This window comes from Mustela nivalis (genome assembly GCF_964662115.1).
Source record: "Mustela nivalis genome assembly, chromosome: 14".
In the NCBI taxonomy this organism is placed as follows: domain Eukaryota; kingdom Metazoa; phylum Chordata; class Mammalia; order Carnivora; family Mustelidae; genus Mustela; species Mustela nivalis.
The window spans coordinates 63,561,191-63,574,761 of record NC_139033.1 but is presented as its reverse complement, the minus strand read 5'-3'; the positions used below and the strand labels follow the sequence as shown (position 1 = coordinate 63,574,761).

The 13,571-nt window shown below is 36.6% G+C and overlaps 1 protein-coding gene across 4 annotated transcripts in view; it reads left to right on the top strand.

Annotated features, from left to right (window-relative positions):
• Positions 1–13,571, top strand: part of TAF4B (TATA-box binding protein associated factor 4b) — a 153,985-nt gene that overhangs the window by 83,549 nt on the left and 56,865 nt on the right. For all 4 annotated transcript variants that reach the window (XM_082698893.1, XM_082698892.1, XM_082698894.1 and 1 more), the window contains exon 13: positions 6,828–6,884. In XM_082698893.1, coding sequence (XP_082555019.1) covers positions 6,828–6,884 — 57 coding nt within the window. The remainder of the gene's footprint in view (positions 1–6,827; positions 6,885–13,571) is intronic.

The following is a 13,571-nucleotide window of genomic DNA, read 5'->3' as shown; positions in this document are numbered from 1 at the left end:
ATTAGGATTATATGGAATGAAATATAGGATGGTTAGAAATGGGTTAGAGAATAAAAGAACAGGTAAGAAGAAAGATATTTATCTTATACATGTGTATAAATATATTTATTTTCTTTCTTCTTTATTGAAACATTGTCTTGGACTATTAGTATCAGATGGAGTGAAAACTGGTTTCACTGTAGTTTGCCTTTTGCTTCACATTTTACCATAGGCATAAGGCCTTTGCTAGGAGTCATGAAGGTTGGGCATTAGACTGATTTTTTTGGTTTTAAACAAAAACACCTGCTTTAAACACCTTAGTTTTAATTTGTGCTGTTTTTGGCAGCCTCCCCTTTTAGAGTATTTCATATATTAATCACTCTTTTAAAAATTTTAATTTGAAGTATTTAGTACAGGAATGTTGTCAGAACAATATAAAGAATCATCTCCTTTTTCTCAGATGCCCCCATTTTTAACGTTACTGCATTTTTTCCATCTCTACATTTAAACACACACACACATACACACACACACCCTTATTATTATTCTCTTTCATCCCTTTGTTCTCCTTGTTTTTTTTAATTCAGAGGTTTTTTGTATATTTATAAGTTGTACAGCCATCATCTCTAATTAGCCTTTGCCTGAACCTTTTGAAAGTAAGCTTCAGCCCTGATGTCCCACCACTTCTAAACATCGTAGCATGTATTTGTGAAAACAGGACCTTCTGCTATATAATCCTACCAAGTCAGGGTGTGAACAAGATAATATTGCCATGTATTCCACAGACCCCATTCAGATTTTACCAACTGTCTCAAGCCCTTTTCCTTCTTGGTCTGTTTTCCTATTCAGCAATGTGTGTTTCATTCAGTTGTCATCTCTTTTCAGACTCCTTTAGTCAAATTTTATGCTTCTACTTTCATGTCTTTGACAGCTTTTAACAGGCCTCACTATCTGTAGGGTGACTGATAATTCCTGGGTTCATCTGATAGTTCCCCATGACTTAGGTAAGGAATTCATGGCAGGAATATATACATTCTTCTCAGCTGATCCTGTCAAAGGTCAACCTTGATCACCCAGCTATGTGGGTGTCTTCCAGTTCTCTTCATTTCAAATTTACCATTTTCCCTTTTGTAATCAATCTGTTTTTCACAGGAAGATATTTCAAGATTATACCAATATCCCTTCCTTACCAACCCTCCATGTATCAACTTTAGTGCCCATAAATGATAGCTAACTGAATCAGCCACCTCTATGATGGGTAAATATAAATGGTAATTTTAAAATTCTCATCATCTTCTGCATTTACTAGCATTATATGTGGAAGAGCTATCCTTTCTCCTTCATTCATTCATTCGTGTATTCATTGATACCAGAATGCGCTTTGGATTTCTATTTGATTCAATAGGTTGTAATCCATTACTATCATTATTTATTTTAATGCTCAAAGTCCTTCTGAGTGGGAGACCCTTCCAGCTGGCACATCTGCCTGTTACTCATGTTTCCATCGTTCACTGAGCTTATTCATCCTTCCTCCCTCCCTTCCTTTCAAGTTTTTATTTATTTGCTTATTTTGTTTTATTTTATTTTATTTTATTTTATTTTATTTTATTTTATTTTATTTTATTTTATTTTATTTATTAGAGAGAGTACAAGGTGGGGAGAGAGGGAGAAGCAGACTCTCTACTAAGAGGGATCCCAAAGTGGGCTCGATCCCAGGGCCCTGGGATCATGACCTGAGCCAAAGGCAGCCGCTTAACCGGCTGAGCCACCCAGGTACCTTTATCCTTACTTTCCGGCACAATTTTTTCCAGACCCAGCTTTTGCTTGTCCTTCCTCAGCCCTAGAATCAGCCATTTCCCCCAAGGAATCCTGCATCTTTTTAGTTGAGGATGTTATCCAGAAACAGGAACCGAGAGTAGACCATAAAGTGTGCTCATTGCTAATGGGGCTTCATTACATGTAGACCTTCTCAAATGGATAGATCTAAGAAATATATGTATGATGTATGTGTATGTACGTCTGTGTGTATATATACACACATGAATATTTAGAACTATTTCTCTGTGTATATATATTCTAAAACCATAGTTTATATGGATACCTCCTACTCTAGTATCTTAGGGCTTTTCTAGCCTAAACCTTTTCCTGTTTATACTTTTTCCATAGTCTGAAACTTGACTGTCATTATCCTTGATATATTTACTTATGTCCTCAATTTACTTAATTGAGTAATTACTTAAAATTTACACTTTTCTCAGTGTAACTGATCTCCAAAAGAGCCATGCTGGCTGCCTCCTCTATCTGCTACCACTGTTTCCCCTACCCTCATTTCATTGTCTATGTAATTGGAAGCCATGCCCACTGGCCCATGCCTTGGTCAGTCTTTCCAGCCCTTCATCACCCTCATTCTTGGCCACTGGTCTATACCTTCATATGCCCTAAGCCCCAACAAGGACGTGGTACACCACACCCTTGTCACTGTGCTGCTCTGGCCCACAGTCTCCGTCTCCATCCTGACCCCTCTTGTACTGGCAGGGACAGCTGGGATAGGAAGATGCTCTTAGCTTGAGCTGTCAAGTATTATAAACAAGCACACAGTGAATGTAATGAGGTGGTTTATTGGTATTTTATTTCCAATTACTAAGCTCTAAACAAGATCATAAACTATTAAATACTTGTTTAGTTATTATTGGATATATTGTACTCTTACTCTCTCATGGTTTTTCTTCCTTTACCAGACTTCTAAATATTGGAGTGTCTGGGTTCAATCCTAGGGCTTCTTCTCTGTCTCCCTCTTAAATTTGTATTTCCAAGTCTGCCTACCTTGTGGAACTCTGGAGTCATAGCTAACTGCCTACTTGAAGTCTCCATGCGGTTTGGCAATAGGAATCTCAGTTATCATGTGTCCAAAACAATTTCTGATTTTCATCCACCCACAAAATATGTTTTACTCTTAGTAGGTTTTTTTAACTTAGTAAATGACACTATTTGCCCAGATGTTCAAGCCAGAAAACCTAGGAGTCCTCTCTCCTTACATGCAGTTCACTTCCTGTTATGTTTCCCAGATGTATTCATCATCTTCTCTTCATCACTGTTGTCACCACTTTGGTCTAAATCATCTTTCAGTGGACTTTTACCATGTCTCTTAACTGATCTCCTTCTCCTTCTACAATCCATTTTTCATACTCTTGTCAGAATAATGTTTTCATAACAAATCATGAGTGTCTCTGTTACTTGAAAACCTTCAGTGACATAGTCTTGCACTTAAAATAAAATCCAAACTTCCTACCAGATTTTTTTTTTTAAGATTTTATTTATCCATTCGACAGAGAGAGGGATCACAAGTAGGCAGAGAGAGGGGAAAACAGGCTCCCCACCAAGCAGAGAGCCCGATGCGGGGCTCGATCCCAGTACCCTGAGACCATGACCCAAGCCGAAGGCAGAGGCCCAACCCTCTGCGCCACCCAGGCGGCCCCCCTCCCAGATTTTAAAAGGTTATTGTCTACCTGTCATATCCCTCCCTTCTTCTTTTTTTTTTTTTTTTAAAGATTTTATTTATTTGACAGAGAGAAATCACAAGTAGTCGGAGAGGCAGGCAGAGAGAGAGAGAGGGAAGCAGGCTCCCTGCTGAGCAGAGAGCCCGATGCGGGACTCGATCCCAGGACCCTGAGACCATGACCTGAGCCGAAGGCAGCGGCTTAACCCACTGAGCCACCCAGGCGCCCCATATCCCTCCCTTCTTTACTAGCTCTGCTCCAGTCACACTGACCTTCTTTGAGGGTGCCAGATGTGCATGATAGACTGCTAATTAGGCCTCTCAACCTGAAAGTTAAGGTCCTACATCTTATGTCTTACACCTGCCTTTGCTCTTTACTGTCTTAGAAAGTTGGCATTCTCATCTTGCCAGTTGCTTAGGCAAGAATCCTAATATATGTGCTGCTGAAGTGAGCACTAAACAAGAATCCTAGGAAATCATCTTCGATTCTCCTCTTTACTTCATACCCTACATCCAGTCTATCAATAAATCCAGTTGGCCCTGCCTCCAAAATATATTTCAACCTAATCTTACCTGCTATGACATTAGCCCAAGTTTCCCTTCTCTTTTCCTAAAACCATAGTTGTTTAGAGCAGTCTCCTGAGAGCTATAAGCCTGATCTGATATCGGATCCCTTTAGTGCTAAATCGCTACATAGCAGCCAGAGTGATCTTTCTAAAGTGTCAGAGCAGTGCATCTCACTCCTGTTCTCCAAGCCCTTTAGTGGCTTTTTAAAAAAAAATTATAACTAGAATTAAACCTCAGCTCTGTATCTTGGCCTCCATGGTCTCTAATCTTACCTCTTAAAACTTTTCTCCATGGTCTAGCCACACGGGCCTTCCTCCTTTGCTCAATTTTACCAAGCTTGTTCCCATTTTAAGGCTTTTGCAATGACTGTGCCTTTAGGTTAGAGTATTCTTCCCCCAGAATTTTGCATGGGTGCCTCCTTCTTGTCATTTAGAGCTCTACTTGAATGTCACTTCTCAGATGTCTTCTCTCCTCCTGTCCTCGCTAAAGTAGTACCCCCCCACACACACACTCCTTCTCTCTATCACAATGTCCAATTTTCTTTTTTTTCTTTTTTTTTTTTTTTTTAAGATTTTATTTATTTATTTGACAGACAGAGATCACAAGTAGGCAGAGAGGCAGGCAGAGAGAGAGAGAGAGGAGGAAGCAGGCTTCCTGCTGAGCAGAGAGCCTGATGTGGGACTCGATCCCAGGACCCTGAGATCATGACCTGAGCCGAAGGCAGTGGCTTAACCCACTGAGCCACCCAGGCGCCCCCACAATGTCCAATTTTCTTTATAGCATTTATCACTATCAGTAATTGTTTTTTATTTTTCCCCATCATAAATGTTTTATATATCATAACTATTTAATTTTTATAAATTTTTTTGTTTTATGATTTTCTTTTCTTAAAATGTAAGTCATTCAAAAGCAGAGACTTTGTCTTGCTATTTCATTACTGTATTTCCAGACTCAGAGGCACACAGTGTAGAATTTATCTATGAATAATCAATAAATATTGGTTGAGTAATAAAGATATTCAAATGTGTCCATTTCATAGCGGGGCAAAAATCATAAACTCACAAATATGTATACATACATACCTATGTATACATATGTATACATACATACACCTTCTTAAAATAAGTACATATATATATGCTTATTGTTTCCTGATATTATAGGTGGAATAATAAAGGAGTTTATCTTAGTTTGGGTTAAGTTGTTTTAGTAGATAGGGGAAAAAATGAAGAAAAAAGTTACTAGCTTTTGGTAGCCTTATGTAGGTAAACACTTCATGTGTTTAAAATTACAAGGCACTCTTGGGGCACCTGGGTAGCTCAGTTGCTTAAGTGGCTGCCTTCGGCATAGGTCATGATCCCAGGGTCCTGAGATTGAGCCCTGTGTTATGCTCCCCGCTCAGTGGGGAGTCTGCTTGTACCTCTCCCACTCCTCCCCACCCTCATTTGTGCTCTGTCTCTCTCAAATAAATAGAACTGTAAAAAAAATTACAAGACACTCTTAAATCTAAATGGTTTTTCTTGTACTTCCCTTTAACAAAATCACTGATATATCAGTAGAACATAAGTAGGGCACCTGGGTGGCTCAGGGGGTTAAAACCTCTGCCTTTGGTGCAGGTCGTGATCCCAGGATCCTGGGATCAAGCCCCACATCGGGCTCTCTGTTTGGCAGGGAACTTGCTTCCTCTTCTCTCTCTGCCTGCCTCTCTATCTACTTGTGATCTCTCTCTCCCTCTCTCTCTCTGTCAAATAAATAATTAAAATCTTTAAAAAAAAAATCAAGTAAACTTAATAATAAGAAAATACTTTTAGCTTTTATTTTACTAGCTGTATTTAGCTGATGTTGCCTTTTATAGAACAAATATTCAGATTTATAAGGAGTTAGATAACTTTGTGCTAGAATGAGAAAAAAGAATGCTTCTGAGCATAGGTGCTGGACAAAAGTTCATAGTGTCAGAAATGAAGTTTCTTACCACTTGTTTCATTATAGCATTGCGTATAGAAGATAGCTCTCTCCTTTTAGCAGTCCTGTAAGATTGTTCATTTTTGAATGTTGAACTGAATCAGTATGGAAAACAATATTGAATAAACAGTTATTGGACTTTTACTTGTGCACAGCATTCAATTAAATGCAATGGAGGACCCAAAGATGATGAGATACTCTAATGAAAACATTGGAATGTATTTCCTACTTAGTTTTTAAAAATTCTACTTTTAAAGAGATTGATATGGTTCAAAGTCAGGCTCCCAATTTTATTTATTTTTATTTTAATTCCAGTTAACATACGGTGTTAATAGTAGTTTCATGTATACAATATAGTTTTTCAACAATTTCATACATCATTCTGTGAGATTCTTGATTTTAATAGTCCTTGAAATACCATGTTTTTCCAAAATGGCTTTATCTGAAGATTAGCCAATGTTGATTGCTTTCCTTCTTTGAGCCAGCGATTATCCTTCTTTTCTTTTCCTTCATCTGTACCATCCGTTTTTTTTAGTTTTTAGTGTTCTAACAAGAACAACGTCATGCCTCAACTGGACCTGACTGACATTGTTAGCATCATTTTCAGTATAAGCTTCCTCCAGGGTAGAACTGCAACAGCAGGCCCAGATGATGAGAGGGAGGGGGCGTAAAGGAGGGAGTGCACCAGACTGGATTGAGGCATTTTCCCCTGCAGCTAAGGTTTTCAATCACAAGAGAAAATTGTCATTTATTAAATATTTAACGACAACTATGGTGTTTAGATGCTAGTAATTTCTATTAAAATTTTCTTTTCCTTTGATAGAGTCGTTCCAACAAAGAAGATCCAGAACAGCTGAGATTAAAGCAGAAAGCCAAAGAGGTAGGACTTTCAAGTTACCATGCTTGTCTTTGTGTTGGAGGGAAGGTTGGCAGCTCTCTCCTGGCAATTAGGTCAGGGTTTATTTTGCTGTTGCAAACCATTTGCAGAAGCCTTGGGGAAGGACAGGAACTGCTGAAGGCAAGGGCAGTACTTCAAATGAGGTCAATGAGTTATGTGCTCTCTTTTTAAAATTTATTTTCAAAGCTTAGGCCTGTCTAGAAATGGCTCTTCGTAAACTACAGCAGTGTACTTGGAGGAATATAATGTGGGATTAAAAAAAAAGAAAGAAAGAAAAGAAACTTCTGAGATTTAGCATCTGGGACTGTACAATAGGCTACATTTTTCCAGGGTAATTGTTCGTTTTGTAAATCTGATACTGCTTATAATTCTTTGGCTGGGAGGTGGTACTGGGATTTAGTTTTAAATGGAAAACGCCTCTGGCTTTTAATTTTCTGGGCCCAGCAGTTTTCTGTTCTGGAATGGAGCCCTTGTTTCACACAGTTCATGTTTAGCTGCAGGGGTTTTAGTTTATAGCTTAGACTGGTTAAGCTTTTACTCCCAGAGGCCTCTGCATAGCAACTGTAGAAATCAACAAATAAGTTCATTTATGTCTGCAGCCTCCTCTCAGTAGCTGACTTTTTACATTTCCCAATATCCATTTCCTGACTTTTCTAGCCCCAGAGAAAAAAGCTCCACTAATTGGAGCTTATTTTAATTGAGCCTTAATATTGGATCTCACTGGAGTTGCCCCCAGAGCTGCTGAGAACAGAAGGAAATGAAAGTACCTAAGGTTGAAGATGTGATGTGTGTTTGGGTGTGTGTGTGAAATTTTTCACTTGACCTACAGATTCTTTTCCCTGCTGAATAAATCATCAAGCCTGTTCACATTTCTGATTAAGGATCTGACAGCAGACGATAATAAAGACAATTGAGGTGTGAGACGTGTGATATGGAGCTGAAGAAATTGGTTTCTATAGTTACTTGACTGATTTCATGCAATTTTTAAGGATCTTTGTGCTAAATAAGAGTGATTTCCTGAGCAACCTTTTTCCTTAACTGTGCCTCTTGAACTATGAAATTTGTTGTTGCTTAACACTGCGGCACTCGGCTCCTAGGTGCCAGCAGCAGCAGGTTATTTATGAATGTTTTAAAGGCCCTTATTGTTTGGATTAATGTAGGAGCTGAGGCAAAACAAATGGAAATCTAGTAAGATTCTTACAATCAATGTGGTATGTTTTCACTAAAATAGAGAAGGAAAATGCATGAACTCTGGATGGAGAGGTTTCTGGATTGAGATGAGGAGAACTGGAAAGGGAGAACATTAGAAAGAACTGAAGCCAGAAACATTTCATTTCAACAACAGAACACTTCTCATACTCATTTCTTTTTCAGTGGAAAATGTATCTAAAGATATTATCTAAAAAATTAGTATGAGAACCTTACCAATTACTCTTTAAGCAAGCCTGGTTTCATAGGTTATTTAGGAATGGGCAGCCTATTATTGCTCTGAATCACGGGCATTCCTCTTTGTTTTAATTAAGGACTGATTGGATGCTTATCTTCTAATTCTACCCACTTTTGGGAAAAGATATATCAGAAACCCTGCTCTTTTATCTTTAAAAATTGTATCCCATCTGTTTCTCTTTCATAAATCTTCTTAAACATCTGGACCAATTAATAATTTCCTTGAGGTTTGTATAGGATGGTTTGTTTTCTTTTAATATTGTGCTCAATTATTCTCTAAAGGATGAATAGGTGGACAGTATTTTTCAAAGAAAATTGTTAAAATAAATGTGGAAAAAATAATACCTCAATGAGAGAAGATGGTAGCAAACTTGGTTTTTCCCCCTTGTTGCACCTCCATTTATTTCTTTTTCCTGGCAAGATTCAAAGGATTGTGTAATTTCTTTCTAAAATATTTTAAAAGTTTGCTAGTTGGTTACTATCCTAAATCTTTCTGTTAAAAAAAAATCAAATACACTGGCTTCATTCCAAGAATAGAGCCACTGTGTATTAGTTGCAAATGTTTGATGAAACTACAGTATTGTCATTTGTATCATTCCTCTGTCCCCTAGAGCTTTTAATAACTTTAATATTCTAAGGGACTCTAATTTAGAATCATACATACAGGGGTATGTAAAAATCAATGACCTTATCTTAATATAGACTTGAACTGTTCTCTTGTAAGCTTATTATTTGTAAGTTTATCATTGGGATATGCTAATTGTTATCACACTGGTATAAACTATAAAGCTTTTGTTAGTGATTTTTTGGTATTTGGTTCTCTGGGAAGTTTTCTTTGTTAGTTGTGAAAATTAGCACAGATTCCTTTCAGTTGCTCGATTTGAAATTGGCTTTCCTTTTCCAGGTGACTACGTACCTACCAAGCTGGTCATAGGAAATAGAGTAAAGACAGTACCTTAAATAAGTGCAGAACTCCAAGGAACTGTAGAGAAGTCGTAGGCTTTATTGATTTGGGAAATGTTTTAACAATGATGTTTGTCATATAAATATTAAATCATAACTCGAACCCCCAATACATAATTTTATAATCCATCGTGGTTTCAGTTGTTAGTAACTAGAGTTTTGATCTTGATCTTTTCTCCTGTGCATTTTCTTCTCTCTAATACTATTTTAGAGTCTATTCATTTCTTCTTTGCGTTCTGGGTATAATGACATACTGTGTTAAATCAAGCAGGTTTTTATAAAGGTGTCTAATAATTTATTTTCATCCTTCCTATATACTTATTACAATTTTGTCATTCTTATTTGGCACTTAAAAAAATAGGCTGCCTGTGGGATTTGCCTCCAGTCTAGTCTCAGTCCATTGAAGTGGCTCCTGCTGCATACTGTTCTTATTGACCTGACAGGTTATCTGTCTGTTTGAAAACCTTATTGTTGTCAGGCTAAAATGTCTATGGATATCTCTATAATTCAGACATTTTAGTTTCAACTTTGGGGCTGTTCCCCCTGCCCTTTTTCTGTTTTTGCCTGGGGAAAAAAACACCCCACAATATTATAAGCATTTTCTCTCTGTTGTTAACTTTATGTTTTAAATATTGATATCTTTAAATTCTTATTTTAAAAAATTTTCCTAGATACTTTTCCTAAAATGTTAAGTACTGGCTTTCTTTCATTTTTACCACCTATTTTTGAAAGGTTTTAAATAGATTACTAATTGCCAAATTCTAACTTCAAACAAGTAGACACATCTTTGTTTAATGCAGCTGTAGACTTGTCGAAATATGTACCGTGTGTCCTAGATTATCATCTAGCCTTCAACATTTTCCTTTCTTACCACATCATCCAGAATTCTAAGGAGCAAGCCACCTGACCTTGTAGTTCATATATCCTGATTCCTTAAACATTTGTTGTATATACTGTGACCCTTATTTCCTTTTGAATATCTTCTTTCTCCTTTGGGAAATGTGAATTCAGCACATCTGTGCAGAGTGAGACAAAGAATTCATTTACTTCCTTTTAACCATTCCTAGCATTCCCACTTACATTTGTTATCAGACAATAGAAGAAAGAAAAAGAAATGCAAGACCTGTACCTTCTGGCACATTAGCTCCACAGTGCAACCTGCAGAAACTGGGCAAAAGAATAAGTATTAAATGATTAAAATGCATGACAGATTAGAAAACTTGTACCCTCAAGTATTTAGGACTTTTGCTTATAGAAAACATAGGACATAAAAAGTAGTATAATTCTCCACATACAAAGTATTATTGTGTAAGAAATAAAATACTGTATCATAAGGCTTGTTACTAATCAGAAAATATTTCATTATGAGAAAGACAAGATTATTAAATGGAATTTGTATAGGTATGGAGTCAATGAAATGTGAAAATTTAACTATTAAATTATAGCAGTTTGTATTTAAAGTTTTATGCTTGTTCTGCATGAGCCAAAACTCATGGAATACTGGGCAGGATGAAATGAAACTTGTCATTAAAAATATATTCTAGCAGTTCAATTAATTTAGTACGGAGAAGGCATTCTTAAAATGACAAATTGTGGAAAGCTTGTGTACATAGAGAAACAGACACAAATATTTCAAAGCATTGACAGTCTAGGACCATGGTTTTCAAACTCTGGTATACATGAGAATTATCTGGAGGGTCTGTTAAAACACAAACTGCTGGGCCCCATCCCTAGAGTTTTTGATACTGTGGATCTTGGTGAGGACTGAGAGTTTGCATTTTTAACAGGTATCATACTTGAAACCATTGGTCTAGGAGGGGAAGGAAGAGGACCTTTAAAATCCATCACTTTTTTTTTCCTTTTGATTAAATGGTCATAAAAAGTCAAACAAAATACTGTGGTTTGAGAATCTGAGAGTTGGCATCTTGAGCTGGCATAGTCATATTACCATTCAATAAGTTCTCTCGTGGAGGCAGAGAAGCTACACTCGTTTTTTCAGTGGATACTTTTCATAAGAGACATTTATTCGTTGTATCTCTTGATTGGTATACCTTGCATAGAAAAGATAATATTTTGTTTAGAGCTTCATCAGGAGGTTACATGCATTAATTTTGAAGTATTGGATTTGTATAGCTTGAGAAAAGTTCTGTCCTTTTGGTAGAAGAGGTACATATTATAAATGAAATAGCGCCAGACTAGAAGTCAGGAGTCTTCTGTTTTAGATCTAACCTGCAATTTTCTGCATCTCACTTTGGGAAAGTTACTTTACTCCTTCAGACTTACTCCCATTTCCTTCTACAGTCAGTCCTTGAACAACGCATGGGTTTGGGTCACTGATCCCCCTATGCAGTCAAAAATCCACATAAAACTTTTTTTAAGAATTTTTTTTAAGGTTTTAAGATTTTTTTAAAAGAGTTTATGTATTTGAGAAAGAGAGTGCACATGAGCACGGGGAGGGGCAGAGGGGCAAGCAGAGCTCATTCAGCAGGAGCCCAATGTGGGGCTCAATCCCAGAACCCTGAGATCATGACCTGAGCAAAGTCAAACACTTAACCAACTGAGCCACCCAGGTGCCCCACACACAACTTTCAACTTTCCCCAAATGAATCTACTCACAATCCTCTGTTGATGGGAAACTTTACTGGTAACATAAAGAGTTGATTAAAACATAAGTTGTATATTCTGTATATTATGTACTGTATTTTCACACTAAAGTAAGCTAGAGAAAAGAAAAAGTTAAGAAAATCGTAAGGAAGAAAAAATAGATTTACAGTAGTACACTGTATTGACAAATGTTACCTATAAGTGGACCACACAGTTCAAACCCATGTTGTTCAAGGAACAACTGTGAATGTAACAGTCCATGTTCTTCTTATGTTACAGAGCTATCATAATTTAGGGAAAGGTCAGGTATAAAAGGAAAAAATAATAACTTAAGAACATAAGCTTTAGAAACATTTAAGATAGATGCCATCTTACTCAAATATGTAAGCTTGAGATTGATCCAGGAACATGTTAGTTGTGTGTGTGTGTGTGTTTTATTTCAAGAAGACTGGAAAGAAGGTTGAAAAGAAAAAAAATGTAAGGGGAAGATGTAGGGGGAAGGAAGTTCTGTAATCTAATACAAATTGCATTTGTATTAAACAGTACGTAAATCAATTATAATGTTTAAGTCAAAGAAGAAAGTATCTAATTGAGATTATGTGGAACGTGTTATTTTCCTGAAAGGGATGGATTAGAAGGGCTGACTAGCAAGGCATTGGACTCTACGTTCTAGATTCCAAGTATTTCAGGTGTTCTGGACAGTGTCTTGACATAAGAACTAGTGTTATTGGGAGAAAAAAAATAATCAGACCATATATTGTTGGGTTTGGTGGAATGCCTGCCTAATAATTTTCTTTGAAAGTTTGAAAGGGATCTTGTGTTTCTATTGTGGTATCCCTGAATTTTAGATGAGGTGGGGGTAGTTATTTTTTTGTAACTTGCTTTGTTGGTTCCTTTGGTCTAGGATATACCCAGTAATACTATTTAGTATGATATTGTTTACTACTTTTGTGGTATGATAGTTTAGGAATTAACCTTGTTTTGCCCCCAGTAACTTGCAGTGATTTAGAAGTGATTATAAGCATTTTTGAGAATTTTAGAGTTTGGTCAATTAATCTTTACAAAACATATCTAAAATTCTGTTTAAATTTTTACTATTTAAAAAACATTTTTTGTTTGGTGGTAAGGTTTTATTGTTATTTTTATATACACTTAACATTAATTGTGAGTTCTAAGCAGGACATTATTCTTAATTCTTTGCTGAACTCAAAACCAGGTAATGTACCTTATTTCTCTTATTTTTTTTTTATATTCTTTCAAATATTACTATAGCATTAACTGTTTTCATTGCTCCTAATGTAGGTGTTGCTAGACAGCACACATAAGCTTTGGGAGACATTAACTAACCTCTCAACTTCCCCTTTGCTTTATACCTTACTATCACTTTCCAAAAGCTCATAGCAAGATCAGACTGAAGATGACAGCACTTCTTATTTTTGGATCATTTGTTATAAAGGACAGACAGCTCGGCTGTTGTCTTTTGTACTTGCAGTTTATATATATATATATTTTAATGCCTTGCCTTCCTTAAGCACAAAAAAGAAACACATTTTTGAATTTCCCATAGTATCAGTATCATAATTATCTAAATAATTTAGTTCTTTCTGTTAATATGTCCCTGTATTTGTGGAGGGACTTGGCTGTAGAATACTTGAT